We start from the raw sequence: 26,910 nt of genomic DNA, 5'->3' as shown, positions 1-26,910 counted from the left end.
CATATTATGTCGTGTAAGCGTCCAGTGTGATGAAGGAAAATATGAATTTTGTTCTATTGTATTTCACAAGAGATTTTTAAGAATTGTTTTTTGCCTTCTTTTAAGGCACATGTAATCGAAAACAACAGGATAGCATTGTTGGTCATTGAAGGGCGTTCTTCCCTTTGAAAACACTGCTAATTTTTGTTACACACGTTTTGTATTCGCAGGACTTTCAGAAAAATCACCTGGTTGAATTACGTATCCTACTTCGTGTATTATTTGCTAGCGACAGCGTAAATAAGAGAAGTTATGATCTTGGTCATCTTTGTGGCCAGTGTCCCACACATACTTCACGGCCTCTTCTATGTATTCTTCTCTGCAATCTTCTGGAAATCTTCCCAGCTGACCCATAAAGTTTGGGTAAAATTCTACGATATAGATTAGGTTACGCACATGTATTTTAAATAAGTTTACAATCGTCGGGTGTTTCAACTTTAGCATAAATCTCTCTCTCTCTCTCTCTCTCTCTCTCTCTCTCTCTCTGTACAATAAGTATATATATCGATGTATCGATTAGATCGGCGTAGCATGCAAATAAAAAATAATTTCGTTTGCATATTTGATTTTTACGACGAGGCTTTATATCAAAATTAAAAACTTGATTTGGCCGGATTGCTGTGGTACATGGTCATATTTATGCTAAAAAGTGGTATGGAGTGGCTGGTGAATCCCAAGTTTATTTGCAAATTTATTCTACCTTTGAAGAAAGGTCTTATATTTATGGTGTTATTCGGTGGAGTTTTTGGTTCATGTAGGCTACTGAAGCCTTATTTTGATTCAGTCTACAGGCCTGTAATAGAGACACACAGGTGTCCATGCATCCGCAGCAGGAGATCGTTGCCCCCTGCCTTGACTCCCCCCTCCCGTGACATAATACAAATGGTCAACCCCATTCAAGCAGCATACCATACTGTATTCTGTAATGTACCGACTCATATGGCACAATATCCGATAAAGAAATTCCTAAACAGAAAATTGTTCCACACAATTTAAATGCATTCAATCAAAATTACGTTAAGCCTGCTGTATATTTAGAATGTGCAGTATGTTACAATGTTACCTTTGGCCTCATTGTACTTTATGGGCTTCGCGATTACGGTGTGCTTACATTCGATATCTTTAAAACCAATATCAGCCAGCATTTGCTTGAAGTTATCAGCAGTCCCCTCGAAAGGGTAGTAAGCATGCACATATCCCTGCAAAATAAAAAAAGATGAGCCTCAGCCTCTTCTGTAGGCAGCTATATTTGCAGTCCGCGAGATTTGGTGGGGTCATATCTTGAGACACAATTTGTGCAATTTACGTGTCGTTTACGATAGCTTATGTTTTGCAGTGTTTTTTTTTTCATTAAATGCATTCTAAATACGTAGAAGACTCTCTTTCCACCACTTTTTTCAGGCATAGCCTACACCTGTTAAGAATATGCTGAAAGCTTCGCCGCAAATTATTGTAAATTTGATTTGTAGTAAATTTAGCAATTAATTTTGAATGTCACTGAAATAATTTTGCAAAGTATCCCAAATTTTCGGCTGTATGATTTCAGATGTGACATAATTACATAATGCGACTTTACAATCTGTGGATCTGTTTTCAGCTGTAAATCCAGACTGTGTGATATTTAGTAAAAATATATTTGCCGTAAGGGACTGGACGTAAATTAGCAGGGGGGGAGGGCCGGGGGGATTTGGGGGAGGGTCACAAATTTTTGAGCCTCTGTTTGGGGGAGGGTCACAATTTTTTGAGCTCCTCTAAGGGGGAGGGTCACAAATTTTTGGGCTTGTTGTCGGTGCACTAAAGGTAGAAAGCAAATTGTTTGTATAGACAATTATGCTCACATGACATCACTCGCACACTGCCTCTTACTTTCTATTAAGTGCTCATTCTCACCTCTCTGTGTATCTTCTTCCCACCATTATCTTAAGTAGGATTGTCTCTCTTGTTGCTATTCTTATCGCCATAATGTTTATAGCAAATCCAATCTATTGTTCCTCAGCTAACCGGTGGCACTCTGGCTGCCCAGTGTACATGTACCGGTAGTGTTTTTGGACAGTGTTTTTGCTAAGATTGGGGAACATTGGGAACCCTGGTAAAATTTCTGTTGTCCGCTAGTATGACTGCACTGATATACCAAGGCTAACCCTGGTAAAATGACCGGGGAACCCCGGTAACATTTACCTAGGTACCGCCCTTAACAAAAACACTGCTGGATATTACCACAATATCTTACATTGTTCTACTGATGTAGTCAATCTTGAACCTATAACTATTTGACAATATTATTTCTCGTTCCATTTTCTGTTGATCAACAAAATTTCCCTCTCATTCATAAGCCACTTCCCTTTAAAGTTTAAGGCCAAGCTCCACCCTGCATCATTCACTTTTTAGGTACATGAATGTTAGTTTTTAGAGATACTATTGTTTGAAATTAAGAGCAAGCTTTGGTGTGATAATTAATAATTTTGATTCCGGAAAAGTGATTTTAGTATACGTAAATATTTAGGTACAGCCATCTGATTGGTATGGCTACTTGTGGCATTTTTCAAGTTTATATTGGCCTACCACGTCGGTACTATCTTTGGAATGGATTGTGTTCATTTGTGTTGTGATGGCAGGATATATGACATTTGTTGAAATTTAATGTTGGTAATTTATACAGTGAATCAGCCGTGTTGATCACGTATTCAGATTGAACTTGATTAAATATGGTGATATCCCAATGTCATTTCAGAATATGGTGACTTGATTGGTCATGAAATAGTGTTTGCCACTTCTGTGTCAAATTAGGATCAGTCTATCCTCTATTATCTAGGCTGTTTTCTGTGATATGTTTAAAATGCAAAGAAACAAGGCACAAAAATTGACAAAGTATTGTCAATGTTAAAACACCATAATTTCACACTATAGCATTCAATCCATGACCATACTTTGAATTGTTTGCTTAAATTATTGTTTGAATTGGCACAGCCTTTCTGTTGACATTTCCCCACAAACAGGGCAACATGACCAAAACTTCTCATTGTCTACTGGAACACAATAGTAAATTTTGTAAAACTGGATTTGATATGAGTGCAATGAGCACATGTACAGGTATTTTCAGTTCTCTGACTACACAGGTCTATCATGAATATTATAAAATCCAGTGAATAATGGGGTCATGCACACATGTATCGTAGTTCTATATCTGTACCAGGAACACATTTTAAACATACATTGTACTTTCCCATATTTCCTCCCCATGTAGAGATTGAACTGCTCAATACATTGTACATGACCATATATCATTGTTATGGAGATCAGTGTCACATTGTGTTTCCAGTATTCCCTCAATTGTCAATGTGATACATTCCAAAATTATGAATTTCATTGATATTTTGATAAATATTAAATTATAATTCTTTAGAAAAAATGGCAGGCACATGCATGTGCATTAATATAAAAGAAAACATTTGAAGAGCATTACTTATCACAATCACTCTTAATGGAGTATAAGTGTGCTCTATTCCATTATGAGCCAATTTGGGCATTCATTATTGGAATTATTGGACAGCCTGTTGAATTATAACATTCCACATCTGCAGTTCAAAGCCAAAGTGAAAGGGTACATATTTACTGCCTACTTGACATTATGTATGCCATTGACTTGGTGTAGCAGTCTAAGCCCTACGAGAATGGTAAGAGTATTCAGCTATTAGTTGCTTTGATTGCCTCCAACGATGGCATACTCATCACACAGGTGCAACCACAGTTGCGACGCGAAGGCCTATGCACCCGTAGAGAGAGAGCTCTTTGGGGTAAGTAGTCTTTGCGTAGCGACGGTGGTACACATTGCCGTTCTACCTCAATATTTGGACTGCTGTTTAGGTAGGACGTCAACTTGATCAAACCCTAAAATCTAAAAGCTTAAACTCGAAAAAAGGCATACCCTTCAGTTTCGGAACTGCAGCTACATAAAGCAATATATGATACCACGGTACTACCAAAAGAGTGTAGTAGCTCCCAGCTTTGCATGGCAGGGCTGTGCGTTACCAGCGTTATACGGCCTGTGGTCAGTTGTGTGGTAAGAGGCCGTATACTGTAACGCGCGCTGGTAACACACAGCCCTGCCATGGAGAGCTAGGTGATACTAATACGCTCCTGCTGGGGAAAACAACACCGAGACTTATGAATTGCAATATCAACATCCTTCTGATCCTTAATATATTTTTCATAAGCCAAAGAGTCAATCATACAGACCTTTATTTCCTGAAAATGATAGGCTAAAATGTACAGTGTACGTCCAGAGAACTTCTTGGTACAGCGCGAAACTTGTAAACAAACTTGTATGCGTTGAAGGTATTTGAATATTTTTAGAATGATGTTCACGGTCACACTTGGAAGTAGTGACAATTTAGTCAAGTTGCAAGTGAAACATATAGGTGAAAATCATCATTAAATTAAGTACTTTCAATACTAATAGACCTCAATCAATTTTGACAGTCAGGAAGAACGGGCAGAAATAACTGAGTGAAATTAATGACTTACGTGACGAATTTCTGACTTAAAATGACATTGAAATTACTGTCATTTTCCAGAATACGTGTACGTACCAAGCTTGCAGGTCAAGTGCAGAGGGTCAAATATGATGTGAAATAGGTCCAGAGGAAAGTTTTAAAATAGCTTTGAAACAAGTGGACTGCCAATCTTGTTTAGTGGTCATCTAGTACCAAGACTTTAACCTTTTCACATAATGCTATGCTTGGTGTCTACCTCCATGGTGTACAACATACCGGTACATGATTCAACACTCAGCAGAGGACTGCACTTTCATATTGGAAATATTTGTGAGTTCACATGGTGGTGTAATCTTACATCCCTGTTCAGAAATGGCTAATATTATGATACTTTGGACAAAGCTATTTTTGTCAACATTTTACAGTACTATCTTGTCAATGTACCAATTATAAAAATATTCATTGCCACCATTTTAATACTTCAACAGTGCAATGGTCATGCTGCTTGACACTTGAATGAAAAGAATCTCTACTAGATATGTAAAAAGTTAAAGGGACAAAGTTGCTCATTATTGACATTATTTTGCCATTTAAATTTCTTTTGATAGATTATTCTCACTGAAATATGCTCACTCTCTGGTTATTGCAATTCAATTCTCACTTTTTATAAGTCACATTAACATGGGAAATTTACAGTGACAATTTTTGGTACATACCTTAAATTAAATTATTAAGTGACCACATGTTATATCCATGCATGCATATGAGTTGAGCTGTGACAACCACAGATTGCAATTAAGCCCATTTCAGTGAGCCGCAGAAAAGCATATATATTCAACGGAAATTAAAATTACCAAAATTTTGTCAAAAATGAGTGACTTTGGCCCTTTAACGGCCAATGAAAATGGCTAAATTCCATGTTTGCTGTTTTGTTAGTTTTGCCCAGCTGTCAGTCACTGTAATTTGAAACAATGGTGTATGGACAAGATGTTGGTTTTGTTGTTTACTTTGCAGTTCAGAGTTACATAAATTCATAAGATTTCAGAATTTTTCAGTATTAGCTGCTGTATTTTAGCATAATATGCTCTGTATTGATTCAGTTTATCAGCCTAGCTTGATGACACTTGAGCAGTGCATGGTGTCATTTTTTTATGTCCTGTGAAGTCTTTAACTGTTTTTTGTGGTTTGTTCCACATTTACAAGTGTGCTGACAAAGTGGAAAATAGAGCATTTCATCAAACTTGTGCAGAAAATCAAACAATGAATTAATTTAATCATAGAGTTTATCCTATGGTGTTCCCCAGAACAATCCACCCATACCACACTGGAAACAAGAATGCCAGTACTCCTTTATCTGGTGATTGGTTTACTAAGTTAAACAGTGTAAGAGTTAAACAGTATATTAAACCATTATCATAACAATCAAAATGCATATTGTGTAGGCAGAGAAATCAGGGGTTTCCCTATTATTAAAAGAACTGAAAAATCTGTAGCATAGAATTATCGAGATTTTTTGTACAAGATTAGTTTTAACCATGCTGGTCAAATGGGACTGACACTATGTCATTGAAAGTATTCTTAGGTAAGGCTGACATCCATATCTAGATTTGTTCTTGTCACAAGCAGAAGCAAATAAGAAATTTGCAGACATCCCTTGCTGGTATCCATCTACATTGCCCTGTGTTGTAAATCCCCACCTCAATTTTTGATCGTTGAAGATTCGATCAATTTGTAATATTCTATTTTTTTGAAACACGGGGAGGGTCACAAATTTTTCAGCCTTGCTTTGGGGGAGGGTCATAAATTTTTCAGCCTTGCTGTGGGGGAGGGTCATAAATTTTTGGTCACTCTCTTACGAAATCCCCCAGGCCCTCCCCCCTGCTAATTTACGTCCAGTCCCTAAGCTAGAGTGCGCCGCTCGAGGTTTGACAACTCGTTTTGAAGTTCTTGGAGTACACAAAATATTCATCTTTTTTTTTGTAAAAATCGAAAATTTTCTCATTTCTACGGACTTAGAATGGGGATGGCGGCCCCTTTGAATTTCAAATATCGGTATATTTGGGGTAAAGAAAGCATGCAGTTGCACATAAGGCGTTACCTTCATAAATGTTTCCAACTTTGGACTTGTGTAGCAGTTGAGAAGTGTAATGGTGTTGATTATCTGAGGGCTTTGATGTCCCGTGTCCACAAAACACTGACCACCTGGCTTCAAACTCTGGTATATACCTTCCAAGGCAGTCTTGTAATCCTTCATCCAGTGCAAGGTGAAGTGTGCGACGACTTTGTCGAACGAATTTCTGTACTCTTCATTTGTGGAGAGCTTTGTAGCATCGCCGACACTGTAGGTTATGTTCTCAGCTTTGGAGATTTCCTTGGCTTCTTTGATCATCTCAGGGGAGTTGTCAAAGGCTGTTTCAACAAAAAATCCGGATAAACAAACCAGCAGAAGCACAGAGAGACACAGAGAGACAGACAGACAGAGACAGACAGACAGAGAGACAGGGCATCCATACATGCATCGTTCCATACATGTGTAATATACATACATACAGACAGACAGGACAGACACACGACAGACTTTTTCCAGCCTATGCGTATCTTCCTGTGCCTTATATATATATATATATATATATATATATATATATATATATATATATATATATATATATATATATATATATATATATATATATATATATATATATATGTGTGTGTGTGTGTGTGTGTGTGAGTGTGTATATATATATATACACATACATATATATTATATATATATATACATATATATATATATATATATATATATATATATATATATATATATATATATATATATATATATATATATATATATATATATATATATATATATATATATATATATATACAACTGAGTTGATCAGGATAATCTAAAATATTACATTTCCACTACAAATTTGTTTCGTATAGGCTGCAGAGCCGCCTACACTCATCGGGTGGCTGTGATCGACTGAAACTTTAGGCGGGAAACGATTTCTTTTGTTTTGTTTTTGTTGGCACCTGTTTGTTGCAAAAGGTTGAATAATTAGTGACTGCAAAAGAGAAATTTTCTCCTGTGTCTGCAGGTCGATACTAATTCGTTTCTATTGTTGAGGGAGCACATTTCTGGATATCTGAGGAGTATGAATTTCTCGTGGAGGCACAGATTGCATTTTTTTGTGACGTTGGAGTATGGATTGCATTGCTTTATTATTTTCCAGTCAATCCTGTATTCTGTCTTTATGTGTGTGTGTGTGTGTGTGTGTGTGTGTATATATATATATACACATACACATATATATATTATATATATATATATATATATATATATATATATATATATATATATATATATATATATATATATATATATATGTCAAAACAGATGAATGTGTGCTTGGATTTGTTGGGGATCGCCTTGTACCAGTTGATGACAGATTGCGTGTTTTTCCATTGGTTCAACCCGCTTTTCTTTGCTATATTTGTGTTCACCCGTTCGAGGATTTTTTTGCTGATGATGCCGATTTCTGGTTTTGATGGGTTTATCAGTCTGCATACTGGGTTGTTGCTGAAATTTGGTTTGTGGTCTTTCAGTGTTATGAAAGCGTCTTTTTCTGCGATGGCATCAATCCTGTCGTTAAGCTCAAGGCTTTCTGCAATCTTTTTTTCCTCTTTCACTATTTTGGGTTTTGTATTTTTCGGGGCTTTCTTGTATGATTTTGTTATGTTGTTCTGTAAAAGTGATTGTACTGACATAGTTGACTTTTACCCATCAATAACAGAGGATTTACTGAAAAAAGCATTGGTCTTTGCATCAAATTACAACACGATCACTGCCGAAGAGAGAAACATCATCTTGCAAGCAAAGAAATCACTGCTTTTCAATGACAACACAACCTGGTGTAAGAAGACAACAGACACACTATTTGATGTGACAATGGGCAGTTTCGACGGCGCAGAAACTTGCGAGCTTGTAGGGGCCTACTTGCTGTCACTGCTTAAACCGATATGCGGAGACAAGGCAGGCCTCTACAGAGACGACGGCCTGGCTGCACTTAACGAACCACCTAGGAAAATGGAGAACATAAAGAAACAAATATGCGCAGTTTTCAAAGACCACGGCTTCAGAATCACCATAGAAACCAACAAGAAATCTGTCAACTACCTGGACGTGACCTTCGACCTACGGACTGAAACTTTCAAGCCTTTCACCAAACCAAACAACATCCCGCTATACGTCAACCACAGAAGCAACCACCCACCTTCCATCATCCGCAACATACCAGAATCCATCAACAAACGATTGACCAGCATATCATCAGACAAACAAACATTCGATTCAGCCATCACACCATACCAAGATGCACTCAAAAAGAGCGGCTACGACCACCAACTCACTTTCAAACCCGTACAACAACAGGAAAAACGCACAAGAACACGAAACATCATATGGTTCAACCCACCGTTTGACAATAGCGTCAACACCAACATCGGGCGCAAATTTCTACATTTAATCGACAAATGTTTCGCCACGATCATCCACTCAGGAAGATATTCAACAGGAATACACTCAAACTAAGCTACAGCTGTATGCCGAACATGCAAAGTATTATCACTTCACACAACAAATCAGTACTTGCCAAGGAAATGGAAAACAAGAACACAACCGCCACCATCGCCAATAAAGAATGCAACTGCAGACAAAAGAGCAAATGCCCATTGCCAGGAAAATGCCTCACCGAGGGCGTGGTTTACCAAGCAACGGTCACCAGAGAAGACAACAATACACACGCAACATACATCGGCCTGACGGAGACTCCATTCAAAACAAGATATAATAACCACATGCTATCATTCCGCAACACAAAATACAGAAACAGCACCGAACTGAGCAAGCACATCTGGTCACTGAAAGATGCAAAGACAGAATACAGGATTGACTGGAAAATAATAAAGCAATGCAATCCATACTCCAACGTCACAAAAAAATGCAATCTGTGCCTCCACGAGAAATTCATACTCCTCAGATATCCAGAAATGTGCTCCCTCAACAATAGAATCGAATTAGTATCGACCTGCAGACACAGGAGAAAATTTCTCTTTTGCAGTCACTATTTATTCAACCTTTTGCAACAAACAGGTGCCAACAAAAACAAAACAAAAGAAATCGTTTCCCGCCTAAAGTTTCAGTCGATCACAGCCACCCGATGAGTGTAGGCGGCTCTGCAGCCTATACGAAACAAATTTGTAGTGGAGATGTAATATTTTAGATTATCCTGATCAACTCATCTGTGTATTTAGCTCTACTCTAGTATTGAGCACTCTACTCCAGCTGATCTTGAACTAAACAAGTATATATGTATATATATATATATATATATATATATATATATATATATATATATATATATATATATATATATGGGTGTGGCGGGTTTGTATCAGAAATATATGGTCCACTAATGTTTACTATCAAACAAAGATCTGCCAGCTTTCAGTATTTGGAATAAAAGTAGATCTGAAAAGCTCAAGAACATTCTTAACTGTACAGTATAAACGTAGGCAGATGAGCGTAGAAAGTTTCTTGTCTAATTCCTATTGGTCAAACATTACGACTAAATGCTATTGCGCGCTTTTTTCATCAATAAAACAAATCTTTTAAGGTAATTTTTTACTTTCAAGTTGCAGTTTGACAAAAATCTGCATTTGTTATCTGCAGTCAAACTGCAGTCTGCAGTCCTTTGGATCCTAGCAGGGGGGTTTAAAACAATTACCATCCCTTTTACAGGTATATATCTTAGACAACTGACTTAAGGGTTCGAATATTAGTTTCATAGGATATGAAATAACCTGATCAGGTCTCCTTGTATGTAAATTCTAAGAAACATGCATATTATATGGTGTACCTCAAAAATGGATATGAGAGGACTGTCTCAAGGAGTTTCCTTTAAGATGTTGTTCGTCATCACTGTACTTAAGGTTTGTACGTTATGCTATTACAAACATCGATTTTTTTACACTTATGCATAACATAATGATTAATATTCATCATTTAATCTAGATTTTAGACTGACTCTTACCCTTCACTTTTCCAACACGCTTCGACAAAAGTTTTGTGAGAATGCCCAGCCCACAGCCAACGTCCAGTAAAACATCTTTCTGATTCAATGGCATTGCCTGAGAGATGTCTTCCATGAACTGCAGATCAAATGCATAGGAAATAGAAGAATATGTCTTCACACGACTGAAATTCATGGCTCACCCGTGGTGTCTTGTATCTCAATCGTTACTGAGGAATATAAGAAAAAAAAGAAAAGAAAAGTGAACAAGCGGTTGAAGCCAGCATATATTTTAATGATTTAATATACATGTACTCATTTTGGTCTTTTAGGCGTCAACTTTTATTCATTCGCCACGTTATGTATCTATTCATTAATTCACGAGTCTGTACCACGTTATGTATCTATTCATTAATTCACGAGTCTGTAAAAGGCTAAAAATTACACATCACATACAGTGGACACGTGAAAAATACAAAATGTTATGTGTCAGGTGGTGGCTCTTGTCAAAAATGTCTTTCTGTGTGCATGTTTGTGCATCTTTTTTGTTCCACTCATAGCTCAGAATGTTCACGACAGTGTAGAGCTGATCAGTGAAGGAGGCTATAGTTTGCATGATTAACGAATGTGATCATTTTGGCTAATATGCAATACCTTAACAGTAAGCAGAATAATTTTGTTATGACACAGATACTATATGACTTTACGGTAATTTCTTGGCGTAGAATAACTACCAAAATTCGCCTATGTAATACTGCAGTGCGATAATGATATGATCCTACAATGACCCTACTTAAAATTGCAATACTCAATGGCCGAAAGGCATTATAACATATTGATATGATTAGATACTGCAGTGCTGTTATGTCATAATTTAGCAACAAATGATAAGATGACAACATACCAATCCTGCATGGTGACTTCGAGTGCAAGCATGACATTTTAATGTACACTAGAAAACTTAGCTTTGATGAACTGATGCTTCTTTGTTATGATATGACGACATGAAATACTGATATGATGGATGACGAAGTGACTAAGCGACTTCTACTTACAGTGCGACCATGATATACCTTTTTCAACCGTCTGATACATAAGTCTGCTATATGAAAGTCATGAGGCTGAAGGGCTTGCTGAAAAATATGTTTGATATTTTAAAGTAATGCAGCCGAAGGGCGCGCTGAAAAAATTAAACATATAAATATCTCTAATATATATGTCTGATATATTAAAGTTTCGCGCTTGGAGGGGGCTCTGAAAAAATGTCTTATTATTATTAAAGTTACGCGCCCGAAGGGCGCGCCAAAAATGCAACTAAATGATGAAATTTGTGGCTTGCACAATGCATTTTAGGCAGGTATGTGTCCGTGTCGAAATTCAAAAACAATCTGACCCCCCACCTATTGGGCATTTCTAAAACATGGTGACCCCCCCCCCCCGCCATCACCAAAGTCAAAAACAGGGTGACACTCCCCGGCCGAAGAAACTGACCAGTCCCTAAAGTGGTCATGGATGCATATGTTTTGCGAGCTACAGTGTAAAAAATGGACTCTCAGAGGAGCAAGCATAAAGACGATACTGACATATCGGACAATACGTTCGATGAATCTCTCTGTCGCTTGTAAGTTCTTCGGGTAAGTCACTTTACAAATGGGAACAATTATATTTGCACCTTCTATGTCGTGTATTTTCAGTGGTTTAGTCGGAATTTTGCGGCTCATTTATGGCTCTGCTCGATATAATTCACAACCTAGATGTTAAAACTCGTCAACAGGTAACTTGTGGTACTCTCATGCATGATGAACTGTCAACAAGGATCGTACTCGTCAGCAGCGTCGACAAAACTTTTAATTTCTAAAGTTTTTGTTGTCATAATGGCAACTCTTGTTAAAAAGAAATATTGAAACTAATTCACACCTATATTTAAATTAATAATATTTACCGTTCCAAGTTTTAATTTCGTGCAATTGTATGATGGGATAGTTTCATTTATTATTTTAAAGTGATTTTCGCGATAAAAGTAACTTTCATCGCCAGTTGCTTTGTAGAAAATCAAGCATGGGGAATTTCATCTTTATCTTAACTTTTGATTATTCTATTATACTGGAATTCAAAAATCCAAAATTCAAAAGTATGACGGTTTCAAATATTCCGACCATACGTCTTTAAGTAAACAATATTACAAAGCGTGAAACTTTGATACTTTTTCAGAGCTTTTGCTTTTGTATCGACTCAAACCTATTGTTTACGTTACATCTTATTATATTCAGTATTCGGCCCATCAGCACAATCTGCACCGTTATGTATTCTTACATTGCTGACAATTGCAATTCAGTCAATCCATAAATTTAAATTTAGTCAATATACGTGTCTTAATTTATGTTCAAGCCACAGGAGGGTTTTGTTACCAGTGTAGCCTGCGGGAAAAGGCGCGTTTAACCCCTCTGCGCTCAAGTATAACAAAGAATAGGCCCGCTGAATGGGCTCAGTGAATTGAGTCGCTACCTTATTATGATCGCGGTCAATACGTCGCTACCGATAAGTGGGTCAAGGTACAGCTGTGGGGCCATAGCTGTACTGTGTTTTCAGACGGGATTCATGCTTTTTACTGACTGGTTTTGACTTCTACGACTTTTAACGCCGCTAAAAGTCGTAAAAGTCCGTAAAAGGTAGGAATTTCATCTGAAATCACCACAGGTAGGGACCCACAGCTAGTCAAAAGACATTTGGAACTAATTTGGGATAATTGGATCTTCATATTTTTCAAATTTCTCAAAAATGTTAGGTGCTCTATAGCTGAATGTTGCCATATTACAAATTACTCATAAAAACAAGTATTTCATTTAAAAAGAAAAGCAGATGAGCTTACATTTGCAGATTAAACAGACATTACTTCACCATCCAATTATCAAAAAATTAGTTCCAATCGTGTTTCAAGATTATGAATGCTTTCCACCATAACTTGCACATACTGATTTTTTACTATTAGGCCCTATTTTGCAATTACGTTAAATGTTTAGCTATAGGGATGTTTTAGTTTAGATGTCATGCGATTGTCTGCAAAAGGATTATTTACTACCAACAAGTAGGGCACAGTGAACTTGGCCGGATTTTGTCTTACAGAGACATGCTAGCTTAGATTTCACTGAGCCCATGAACCGGCCTTTTCAACGCTATAATGGTAAGAAACCCCTCATGTGACATGAACACAAATTAAGACACGGTACGACCGTGACTTAGATTACCCACCTTCAGAATGTTGTGTGTATTTTGTGGAGTCTGCCGTGGCCGTTGTTGTCTATTTCAGATGCCCTCGAACTGTCTGAAAGGAGATGGCCAACTGTGAGGGCGCTATGTATAAAAATTACATCAGTTTCCCCTTCAGAACAATGATTTTGAGTGTCACGCCCTGTATACACAGTGTTTAAAATACGGACTTAGAACAGTCTCTCTCTCTCTCTCTCTCTCTCTCTCTCTCTCTCTCTCTCTCTCTCTCTCTCTCCGGGACTATTTACGGCCTAGGGGGTCGGAGGAATTTGAAGGGTCGCTCAAAAAAGTAAAAGCTAGAAGGGGGTTTGCCGAAAATGTGGAGAGTAAGAAGGGGGTACTCAATTTTTAGTGCATAAATAAATTGAAAAACCTCTCGGATTGCACCATTGCACACATCAATTTCTCAAAATTTCAATGCGAGAGGGGGCCGGGACATCTCCCTGTTGTGCTCTTCCCCTTGGGGTGTTCTAACAGTTTTACTTAGTAAAAACACAAATCAAAAACATCTCTTATATTGTACTATACTTCACCATTGCCCACATCAATATCTCAAAATTTTCCACGCAAGACAGGGGACACTCTCCTCTGACACTTCCCCCTCAGCCTCTCGCGTGACCCCCCCCCCCCCACACACACACTTTCAAATTCTGTCCAGTCAGTAAAAACCCTATCATGATGCCCATCCAAGTTAAACAATACTATATGGTTGGATACTGGTTATAGCTTGAGATTTTATTTTGTTGTCACTTTCAGTTTGTTTTCGTTGGTCTCACCTTTTTCAACCGTCATGAAATACCCAAAAGATAATCTGGCAGGGTACACAAGGATTTGAAAGGTCATTGCCATTGCTGCATTTTTGTAAATTTTACAAATAACTGTATTGATATTTAAGTTTCTAAATGAGGGGGGTTCAGTCAAAATGTCTGTGTTAAAAATTAAGGGAGTTACTCAAGTTCACCATGGTTGGCGGTGGGGGGGGGGGGGTTTACTCGAAATTCTGGAGTTACCGCTGAAATTCCTCCAATCCCCCAAGGCCGTAGAAATGACGGCTCCCTTACTCGGGTCAGACTGTTTTGGAACAATTCTTCTTGTGAATATCGTTAAAAGCAGTTGATAGACATGTATGGAATTTGTTTTCTGGTTTTTCTGTTTACTTTTATATTTTTGTTTGCTGCTAATTTTCTAAACTGCTAAATTCCCAGGTCCCTTTTTATTGTTGTATATTTGGATATTAGCTACTCAACATGATTACTCTCTTGTAAACCTCCTATTTTGTTACTTTATCAGTGCAATTTCCATTAATTGTATATGTATATTTTCTTTTGCGGGGTGACTTTCGATGTGTTGTCAAGAACATGCTTTTAGGATTCGTTCGGCATGCAGAGCTACCCCAGATCACTGTCCTCAGAATCAACATCATTTCAACTACATCAGAACCATGCATGGATTTCATATGTGTCTCTTCTTTCAATCTCTACCACATTTCTATCACATACCTACAACATTTTCTTCAGGCGCTGGTTATCATTTTCTCCTTCTCAAATTAGTTTCTGTTTCATCATCCTCACTGTCTACCTTCATTTCTCCCAACAATAACCCATTTATGGCTTCTAATGTGTGTAGTACCAGTGACAGTCACTTAAGTAATACCATACCATTTGTCTATACACAAACTTAGTACATCCAGCTTCACAGATTGTTAGTCTTTATAAACCTACAACGTTTTTTTCACAACTTTTTACAAGCACTGCCTCTACAGCAACAACATTTTCATCACTGTCCCGTAGATTTACCAAATGTTTATGAGTCAATCTAAAACAATTGTCTGAACATTTGGGAGTGAAATGACAGGGATGTATGCTTGACTCCTAAAGTATTGAATAAAAACGAGCGAAGCCAGTGATACTGAAATGATGTTTAATCTGAAATTCACACCTCTTCATTTTTCATTCTACGCTGTATTACATTTCTAATTGTATCAATTTCTAATTTTAATTCATTGAACATGTAACTCTCTTTCATTCAAATTTTTGCAGTCATATTCCCCAGAGTTTTACAAAGATCCTCTGGACTAGAATACTCCTTAACAAGTCATCGTTGATGACACAGTCCCCACTTGTTAATTGGTAATTTGATTACAGGTCCTCGGAGAGTGAGGATAGAGTCCTGTTCATTAACTGGGTCTGTGATTAAAAATACTGCAATACAGATGAGGCTTAACGGCCGAGAATGAGCTCCATGGTTGTGAAAATGTAAAACCAATCTGGGCTGCCACCCTAATTACAAACGAATTCTACTGGCTTTCAAGACTAAAGACGCAATATTACCAGAGTTGTTCCTGTTCTGAGTGTCTGATATTGAACACGGCAGGAATACCCGTTCAGAAATGGACATCAACATTGAGTTGTGACCGCCATTCCGAAATAAATGTCGACAAATCAAAACATCGAAACGGCTAGACTGAGAGAGAGAGAGAGAGAGAGAGAGAGAGAGATTTTACACTTCCACGAACCGATCATGTTCTTTTGGAAATCGCCGTCGGGTTGCACGATTACGCCGTACGATTACGAAAATGTACGGATACTTTCCTGAAATTTGACTGACATTAAAACATGTAGAACACAGCAAAAGAGTTAAAATCTTCTGATGTTGGTTTCGCAAGTTTGCAAACTTAGAATACTCACAGGTAAATGGTCTCCATGGTCTTTTCAGACTGTTAAAATATTCTTCAACATCGCGTTTCTCAAGATATGTCAATTATAATTATTTGATCGACGTAGATATTTAATGCGCTACACGTCTTGATCATATCACCTGCCTGCCACAAGTTACGTTTATTTTCTATTTACTATTTTTTTCAAAGACCGACACAACTTACGCGACGTCCACCGATCGGCCGGTCGCGATGTGTCTTGAAACAGCGGCCACTTTGATTTTGACATGCCCCTATATCCAATTTGTTTTCGTTTGTTACGCAGAGCATAGAACTACTGAATGACGACCATTTGTCGATGTCGGGGTACCAAAAAATTCACCAATACTTTGAAACAATCTCCATATGAAATCGTGTTTCATATGAAATTTCACAATCGTCTTGTCTATTAATTCGACCATTTATTTCGGCGGTGTTAGTTTACTATTAAATTTGATCCGACGATTTAAAATCATAATCATTTTTGTGCTGGAATTACATGGGTTTTTACGGTGATATTAAGATCCCGTAAACATTGACAACGCTGGGTTTTTACCCGCAATTTGGCAATTAAGTGAACAACTGAAGTGCGTCCAGTACATGCCCAATTTTCAGTCTTGAGACAGGAAGCTGAACAAGCGTACGGTCCGACAAACAAAAACTGGCATGAAATGGCTGTGTATGTGGCTTCGAAACATGCCTTTATCACGACTCGACACTCCCTGTGGACTAACCGCCGTGTGCTAACAACATCGAAACCACAATTTGTATATTGCGTTAATTTGGGTCACCCTAGCCTTTACAGTGGATGGTGTGAGGGTAATAGCACCAAACTCATGACCTGTGACATTTTTGCCAGGGGCTTTAATAAAAGTTGGGTTGGTTACTGTTGTCTATATGCTGTGGGTTGGTGTTGACCTGATTGGTTAGGCAAAAAAATGAATTGTGCTGTTCCGATAACATGGTTTTCAAACATAGGGTAAGTAGGTCGGCAGGAATTTTTTTCCAAAACATTTTTAATTTTAAATATGCATTTTTCAGGGGGTTAGGGCGGTCAAACACTGGCCACAACATTTCCAGAAAAAGTAAACATCAAATGTCAAGTAACGAATGCATGATCTTACGGATTTTTTCCTTCATTTTTTTTTACTTCCGTGTTTACGTAGCTCTAAAAAGGTTAGGGTCGGCAATTAAAAATAGGGTAGGTCGGGCTATCAAAACGGCACAATTTTTTTTGTTCGGCCTCAGCCCACTGACAAATGGGTTAGTGCCAGGGCCTGTACGGAGGCTGCGGGCTTGTCAAACACCTACAAGTGTCAACAGATTAGTCAATTAGCAAGTGTTATCTAACAAGTAGCTGTTGAATAAAAACAATACATTGATTATAATAGGAAGAATGGTAAATTAGGTGGCTAGGTGGTTTTCCCACAGAGCACAGACCACAGGGGGTTGTCTACATGTCCGTCCCCAAGGGTGGGTAGGTGTTTCGTTGTATCGCTAATAAAGATATATTCTACCAGCCTTTGGTGTTTCGGTCTTAGCTTAGCACTGCCCTTGACAATCTTGCGTATACGTTTTATCAACATGCTGCGTCTATTATCTGATGAGTTTGAGTGCCTAATTAGCCAAAGTAACCAAGGGTAAATTACTAATCTGTGGACGCTCTCATCAGATTATCACCGGATTAACTTTGACAAAGTCAACAACGAACGCACCAGCAAGGTATAATCTTCAGTTATACCTTGCTGGTGCGTACGTTGTTGACTCTGTCAAAGTTAATCCGGTGATAGTCTGGTGACTGCGTCCACAGATTAGTAATTTACCTCGTTTACTTTTGCAAATTAGGCACTCAAACTCCTGAGATAATACCGGTAGACTAAATTACTACCCTTGCTTGCCTCAGCGAATTACGCAATCAAACTGGTAAGATAATAGACGCAACACAGTGACGAAACTTCGCTAAAGATTGTCAAAGGACGTAAATACGAAAAAAGAAATCGCTACAAAACCAGCGCTAACATAAGACAAAGACACCAAAGCTGCAAAGAAAGGTTGGTAGTATAACTCTTTATTGGCAATATATATCATAGTAAAACATATTAAAATAAAATAAACCATAGCAGGAAGAACCCTGTCCTTAGACAAGACACCCCTACCCCTGGGGACTGACTTTGTTGCAATTCCCTATGCACAGACCCTTGGTGGAGCATGGATGTAAAAAATAGTCTATTTTTTACATCCATGGGTGGAGGGACTCTACACACAGTGCAGACTGCATTTCCAGCCAGAGGCAAATCAAAGGTTGACACAGTATAAACACATGACAGCAATAGAATACAAATCTGTATCGGGAAATGTGGGCGCAAACTGATGACGTCAAAGATGTGTGTACTTATGGAAATGGAGTCAAAGGTTATGTTCTAAAAGGGCGATAAATTATTTTAGGGGTAAGAGTTAGTAATGGGGGCTTGGAAACTTAGGGGAAAATGATTGGAAAAAAGGGTCCCAATTTTTTACTATTTTCACTCCTTTCCCTCATTTTGTAGTATCCTACTTCTCTATCCACGTCTCCTTCAGCCAGCCCGATATCTATGTGGAAGCAACGGTTTGATTAACGACAAGGGAGAGAAGTGTTATTTTTTAGTTTACACAACAACTATTTCCGCTGCCGGGGGTCGAACCCAACAATTAAAGCATGTGAATCACTACCTACAACCTGTACTCCACGAGAACAAGTTGCCAGAAAGGGATGCAATGTTTCATATAAACGTTAGGATGATAAAATGCTAAGCAGGAACTGATTAATTTATAATGTTCTCTTGTAATGATATGAAAGTCTTTTACGCATTTTCCTTCTTTTATTGAATTTATGCCTCTGCATTGATTGCTTTATTGCCTGTCTTTATTTTTTTCTCTGATTCTCGTGTTCGTTGTATGTGCAGATTTCTTGTTGCTTGAATATTTTTCATATTATTTGTTGTATTTGCACTGTTATTAAAGTATAAAATTGTCACTTGTTTAGGATGTTTTATATGTTGAAAACTTTGTGTTTAGAATTTATTATTGAATTTGTCATTTGCTGCCTTTTTTACAAAACGAAAGGTGTGTGTTTCGTTTTTGACAGGATACACGTTTATGTAAAAGTGGTTCATCACTCAACATGTATGAAATGCAATGTTTCATTGCTATTGTAGATGAAAACGTGAACAACAATTCGTTGGATATGCCCTGGAAATAACATAAAAATTCCACCCATCGACGAAGTGAATTAAGTACAGAAGCAAACGAAATTCGCTGCAAATATAATAATTTAAGGTCCATACACTGTCACTAGCACGAACTTCGTCTGGTTTGTGCATTCCCAGTGTCACACATCAGCGGCAGTGACCTCCTGAGTTGTAAACTTAGGCGTGATATTAGTTTTTAGACCGTCTCAAAACATTTGGCATAATATGGTGTCATGTGCAGAGTTGCAATGAATCGATGAAGGGGACTGTAAACTTGAAGGACAGAGAATTGAAATATGTTGAACAAGTAAAATCCACGCCTCAGCTTCATCGCCGAAACGCCTCCGCCACATGAACTCATAAGGTTTGAAATAAGTCTTAAAATGTGAATCCAATCCAAGTTCGCATGGCATGCATCCACATGCCTTCAAAGGTGTTGGTGTGGGCGAAGGTTATAGGATCCAAATGAAGACAATGATTAGCGGTGAAATCAGAGAACTGAGAAGACTTGGACAACGAAGAATAAGGCCCCTGTCACTCATTACAATAATACTGTAACCTGGAGGAACAATTCGATAAAGCATTGGCATTACGTACGCCGGTCAACAGAAATTAAAAAGCAAGCACAAATATATCGCGACCAATGACTTCAATCACCAAATGTTTGTCACTGTGTCGACTCAAGCTGTATTTGGACTTACGGAACTGGAATTCATTATAGAGTTGTTGTTTTTTTACATCCGTGTATTCATAAATTTCCATAATAGCCTACAGCCTGGCTAAAAATCTATTGGAAAACATGATCGCAAAGATAAAGGAAAAATTTTGTGGACAAAAAATTAAACCAATCAATAACAGAGTTTGAACTAATGTACAGATGTGATTTTCCGTCTGAAGAAGAAGTAATGCGAATGAAAACATACAAAGATTTTTTTGACCGTCATATTGATTATTATTTGCATTAGAATGAACTCTGAATTCTGTTATGTAACTGTGTGCCGTCTTTAGCAACGGTTATATTGAAAAGGGGTCAATATGGCCATTGCCGTCGCGGTCAGTTTGTAGATGACAACAAATTTGATGAATAAAACGTGAGAGGGGACATATTGTACCCGGAATGAGACGGAATTGTGACATGAACTAACTAACCCTTACATGAACTAACTAACCCTAACCCTAAAAAGTCTGTGATGGTCTTTCATTAGCTTGATTTTGTGTCGGTTGAAGTACAGTGGGGGCCAGGAATTGGGGTTAGCTGACCAAATTGTCGGAACTCCGCTCGCTTCGCTCTCTCCGTTCCGACAATTCGGTCAGCTAACCCCAATTCCTGGCCCCCACTGTACTTCACCCGATACAAAAACTAAGCAGTCGGAAATTGTGACAGTGATTTGAAGAAAGTGCAAATTTATCATTATTTTAACTTTATTAGTTAGTCAGTGCCGCAATTACGCGCGTCTGTGTTTTGTGTACGGCGATTTTAACGTCATCAGTTTGTGGCTATACCAGTTGTAAAATGTGCCGAAATGTGTATTTTCTCGTCAATACAGCCTTAAAACATTTCTAGTAGCGTGTTCGCTTTTTTACCTCCATACACGCGGGACCGTGACTTACACAGTGTATCGTACCTGGTTGAACAATTTCTCTGGGCTGCCAGTGAACCCCTCTCCTGCCAAAGAGATATATTCTCTTCGGTTTTTCAATGACAAAATTCTTTCAGTACATGTGGAAACATGGTGAAATAATTTGACAGAGTGAATAGATTGAGGCATGGTCCTTATGGCGTTACATCTCTCATTCATAATACCGACAATGGCTCTGTAAAATGTAAAAACTATGACAGCCAATGATGATCACAGAAGCAAAGCTTGGTCACCGTCCGTGGGTGGGGGTACTGTGGCTTGGTACATTGGTTTGGGACAAGGTGACCAAGTCACAGTCATCTCGACCACAAACATCTCTTTTTTTACATCCATTATCAAGTCAACCCTCATTTTTGCGTCCATTATCAGATCTCAAATCACTCAATAGATTATCTGCTACTCTTTCCATGTTTAAATATACCTCATTCTGCCGATCTATGCCCTAAATTCTAAGACGGACTGGCTCAAAAATGTAATGTGATGAACAATGCAAGCTATGAGTCTCCATTGTGAAAAAGGACGTATAGCATGCATCCGGACGTACAGTGATAACGAGTGAACCCAATTTACGGCTTCTGTATTGCAGTTTAGCTACACCATGGAGGTTTGCCCACACCTTGATGGCTACATCAAGCCTAAGAAAAGTGAATAAAAATTGTACATTTTACCAAGACGACAAAGTTTCAAATAACATATTGTACAATTACTGTACATCAAACAATCACTGCCTTGCATAACACAGATCGATCTGCATACCAGCAGCACACTAGCATGATTGCCACTGCTGTTTAAAATATGATAATAATCAGGCAAAGATCACTGATAACAAAATTTTGATAGTTTACTGCCGACGGTAACTAAGGAACGATTGGTATGATCTAACAAAAAAAATCACAGTCATTACTTCCGTGTCAGAACACAATAATCGATGATGGTTACCATGGCAGAAAACACCAACCGTCAACTTCCGATCTATTGTGAACCTTTTGAATTTGAGGTTGAATTAAAAATCAAAATGAATAAAAAATGCTATTTCTAAAACAATCTTTATTGTTCTCGACAAATTTCATAGATCAAATCACTCACTACAGTCGTACTTAAGTTTTTTCCTAACTTCTTTCGGCAACCCCCCGTGCACGACGTCGACAGCAGTTCATTCTTCTTCCAGCTATTTTCATACTACAACCTGGCACTTATCTGAAATTAGCTCCATTTATCTGAAACCAGCTCCATTCCTAAAATGACAGATTGTGTTTCGCTTTCAGTAGTTTGACAATTGTTTCTATGAGTTCTTTCATTGGGGAATTTTTGTCTTCTAGTTTACTCGCCTTGGCCTGCCGAGAGGTACCAGAGGATCTTCAGTGTACACTATAGGGAAAAATTGCGAGACTAGAGCGAGAAAATGACGCTTTCTCGCAATCAGTGAGAATCTGTTCTTATTCTCACCGCTGTCGGTGAGAAAATTTTAATCTCCACTGGAGATTGGTGAGAAATGCACTCCTTGGCGAGAATCAAGTGTGAGAACAAATTCTCACCAGTGAGAATGGAAATTCTCACCAAGTACAGTGAGAATTGAAATTCACTGGCGAGAATCATCAAGACTCGCAGTTCATTGGCGAGAATCATCAAGACTCCCCATTCATTGGCGAGAATCAGAATGAATCAGAATGAATGGGGAGTCTTGATGATTCTCGCCAGTGAATTTCAATTCTCACTGTACTTGGTGAGAATTTCCATTCTCACCGGTGAGAATCTGTTCTCACACTTGATTCTCGCCAAGGAGTGCATTTCTCACCAATCTCCAGTGGAGATTAAAATTTTCTCACCGACAGTGGTGAGAAAAGGAACAGATTCTCACCGATTGCGAGAAAGCGTCATTTTCTCGCTCTAGTCTCGCAATTTTTCCCTATAGTGGTATTGACTACACGAGACGTTCAGAGTTCGTTGCTACTGCACAGACTTTATTTCTCTGTAGACAAGCTTGACAGTTGCTATCGCTCAAAATACGCTTCTCCCATAGTCTAAATGTCTTGGGTCCGCTGTGTTCCTCTCTCTCTCTCTCAAGCAACTATATTCGAGCACCTTTATCAAAACAACTATTGTTTATGGGATTTTAAACGTTATCTTTAAGGCGTGGCTTTGATCATACGATAGACATGAATTAAAGATAAAATGATACATCTAATCATAAACATCGGTGTCATAATTAATATTCAAACTTCACTGTGACACGTTGCAAAACCAATCACGTGAAATTATCATATTCCTTCATGATTCTTAATATAATTCAAATATATTCCAGTTTTCATCCAGACTTCCGTAAACATCCTCGTCAAACGTAATAAGCGTTATTGTGCGCTTGTCTCAAATATGCATATTGACTTATTATTGAGATCTTGTTGTTTGAATTAACCATTTTACTGGTGTCGATGACCGCTACGTTTATTAACCTTTGTCTGAGATAAAATATCTCCTTCACACTCTCCGTCTTTCAAGCAATCCGTCCCGCATTGTTATCCATAAACTAGTTACATCTTAAAGTGTAAAGAAAATTAATAGTCGTACATGTACAATAAGTTGTAAAGTCTTTACAAAAAGCGTAAAAATTACATATTAAATTCCTTCTTTACATCGAGTTTTAAACGGCATAAAGAGGGCCATCCTCGCAACTCTGAAGAAAATAAGTGCACTTTTGTTTCATTTCCCTTATTTCGTCATCATCACATTGTCTTCTCATTATGACAATACCATCTATTCTTATATTGCACTTAACTATTTTCTTACAACTTAATTGCGCATATTCGTCATTATATGAGGCAGAGTGGGATAATCGCCGATTTCTCATATCAGTTTCAGAGATTGACGGCTTAAATATTCCCGACCTTTTCGTCTCGTGTGGCTCCCTTTAGAGGGCATGATAATCATAAATTCTCATTAATCTGTTTCTGACTCTTTTTGTTGAACTTCTACAGAAGAAAAGAATAGAATAACATCACAAAAGAATTCCGTGAGCTTAGTTATGCAAACAGAATGGGCAACTTGAGTCGCAACATCGTAATACGCATTCACTTTGTGTATAAATAATGCTCAAATCCAAAAATATCTCAGTTTCGTAACACCGAGGCTCCAACAAATGCATACTTATATATAATCATCTCTACGATATGAAGTTTTCCCATAACTTCGTACGTAAAATGTCACTTTTACTCATCGTGACTGTATAAAATTCTCGTAAAACTCTTAAATCTCTTGAAACTCGTCTTCTCAGACATATGTTGACATATGTTGTTTTAATTAACCATTTTACTGGTGTCGATGACCGCTAGGTTCATTGCCTGAGATAAAATATCTCCGTAACACAATCAGTTACCACTTTTATGTTATATAATGATAATATTTATTTATGTCTTTAAAAACGCCTTCCATGAATAACATCTCAAGGCGCCTCACAAAACACAATCAAAAAACGAAAATTACAAGAGTAAAAAAAAAAGAAAACAACCTGAAAATCACAATGGAATAAAATGAAAAGACAATCGCAGATTAAAAACTACACAATGTCATTCTTAAAAAGATAGGTCTTGAGATTTGTCTTAAAAACATTAAAAACATTAAAATTAGGAGACTTTCTGACCCCAAAAGGCAGTTTGTTCAACAAACGTGGGGCACAGACAGCGAAAGATCGCTCACCATAGTATACTGTGTTACAAATCGGTTTATGCAAAGTTATTACTCCCTCAGTAGTTGAACGCAGTAAACGGCCAGGAGTGCGGACATTTAGTAAATCCGTTAAATAGACAGGTGCCATACCATGAACAACTTTATATGTCAAACAAAGAATTTTGAATTCTGTCCTCTTATATACAGGAAGCCAGTGCAAACTAGACAGTATTGGCGTAATGTGCTCTGTCTTCTTGGTTCTAGTGACAAGCCGTGCCGCAGAGTTCTGAATTAGTTGAAGTTTTCTCATTTGATGACTAGGGAGACCGTACAATAAACTGTTAAAATAGTCAAGTCTTGATGTGATGAAAGCATGTACCATTTTTTCAGTTGAACTCTGATCAAGAAAATTACGAATTTTACCAATTTTCCACAATGCAAATGATGCTGATTTGCAAAGACTGTTTACATGAAATGACATAGATGCTGATGCATCAAGCATAACACCAAGGTTACGAACACCAGGTGACCAGTGAACGCTGACTTCTCCCACCTGCAAATTACACTCACATGACCGGCCCCCATCAGCAAACCTTGAAGAAAAATGAATTACTTCAGTTTTACCTTCATTAAGTGCTAACATGTTGTCACCTATCCACTGACGAACATCACTGATACAACCCTAAATTTGAGTAATAGGAACAAAGTCACGGGAGCAAGTTATATACAGTTGAGAGTCGTCAGCATAAAACATAGAATCTAAGCCATGCCTGACAATAATATCCTCAAGGGGAGCTACATGTAAACTAAACAGTATACATGTCCGTTTCTGTCTCAAGGCTTCGGCAGGATAAGTCTACACATGCCTTGTGAATATTCAATTCTACAATGCGTCAAGCCATTTAGCCAAACGGTTCACTCAGGTTTCTTTGGGACTAAGAAATTCATGGCAAATCTAGGCCTAATACATGGTAAATTCAAGCCATGGAAATACATCCCAAATACAGGAATGAATGTAGATGAATTTAAAACATACAAAGTCATGGCAAATACATGATTGATACAGATTGTATTAACCTTTATTTACCTGTATTTACAATGTATTTGTAAGAGTGTATCAGGTAAATACAGGCAAAAACACAGGGCCTGTATTTGTGTTTCCTGTATTACTTTGTATTGCCCTGTATTAACATGCATGTCTTTACCCTAAATACAGTCTAAAATACGTGCCTGTATTGTCCTGTATTATAGAGTTTTCACCCAGTGTTGTGAACTGATACGAATGCCCCATTACCTTTTCATACATGAAAACGAAACTACTAATTTTAACGATACCAATACACACAATAGTGGCTGTTATAAAATTCCGAATATTGACCGATTACATGAACCGTGCTTCCCTATTTGCATATTTTATTTTCGATTATGACCAAAGTCATTTGGTAAATTATCTTCTAGAAAGCAATTTTAGATCGCGGTTTAGCCGAGGTTCGCTATGGCCTCAAAATGTAGAATCGTTCATTTCTAATAATGCATTTCTAATTCATTAACCCGATAGTGAAACATGTGTGGTGTTGTTTGCGCAGCGCCCGGATACATATGACAACATGAGCTGTGAAGGCAGGGGTCGCTCAATTCATGGAGCTCGTGTGATACTCTTACCGCCCACCGTCTCCCTTTAGGGAATATCTGGCGAGAGGACGTCGGGATACAGAAACAGAGTAGCGGCTCAAAGTCTTCAAAGATAGCACCGTTTATTTTACTTGGATGCTACATATTGCCAGGTGTTGTAAAGACACTCATATACAAACT

General features: G+C 37.9%; 1 protein-coding gene across 1 annotated transcript; it reads right to left on the bottom strand.

Moving 5' to 3' along the window:
• Positions 1 to 233: 233 nt before the first annotated feature.
• Positions 234 to 13,929, bottom strand: LOC139130422 (juvenile hormone acid O-methyltransferase-like). Its single transcript, XM_070696211.1, has 5 exons — positions 13,859 to 13,929; positions 10,631 to 10,839; positions 6,631 to 6,941; positions 1,103 to 1,238; positions 234 to 410 (listed from the first exon to the last, which is right to left on the bottom strand). Exons 2-5 carry the CDS (start codon positions 10,803 to 10,805, stop codon positions 265 to 267), a joined length of 768 nt encoding a protein of 255 aa, XP_070552312.1. The 5' UTR covers positions 10,806 to 10,839; positions 13,859 to 13,929; the 3' UTR covers positions 234 to 264.
• Positions 13,930 to 26,910: the final 12,981 nt, after the last annotated feature.

This window comes from Ptychodera flava, chromosome 4 (assembly GCF_041260155.1).
Source record: "Ptychodera flava strain L36383 chromosome 4, AS_Pfla_20210202, whole genome shotgun sequence".
Classification (NCBI taxonomy): Eukaryota; Metazoa; Hemichordata; class Enteropneusta; family Ptychoderidae; genus Ptychodera; species Ptychodera flava.
The sequence above is the reverse complement of the archived record's forward strand: the minus strand, read 5'-3'. Positions and strand labels throughout refer to the sequence as shown.

What these genes read in the sequence shown, in the direction of transcription:
- LOC139130422 (XM_070696211.1), bottom strand. Translation starts at nt 10,805, where the DNA reads ATGAATTTCAGTCGTGTGAAGACATATTCTTCTATTTCCTATGCATTT. An exon ending in GCGTGTTGGAAAAGTGAAGG is followed by an intron (nt 6,942 to 10,630) that starts GTAAGAGTCAGT and finishes TTGTTGAAACAG; the next exon opens with CCTTTGACAACTCCCCTGAG. An exon ending in AGTTGGAAACATTTATGAAG is followed by an intron (nt 1,239 to 6,630) that starts GTAACGCCTTAT and finishes TTTATTTTGCAG; the next exon opens with GGATATGTGCATGCTTACTA.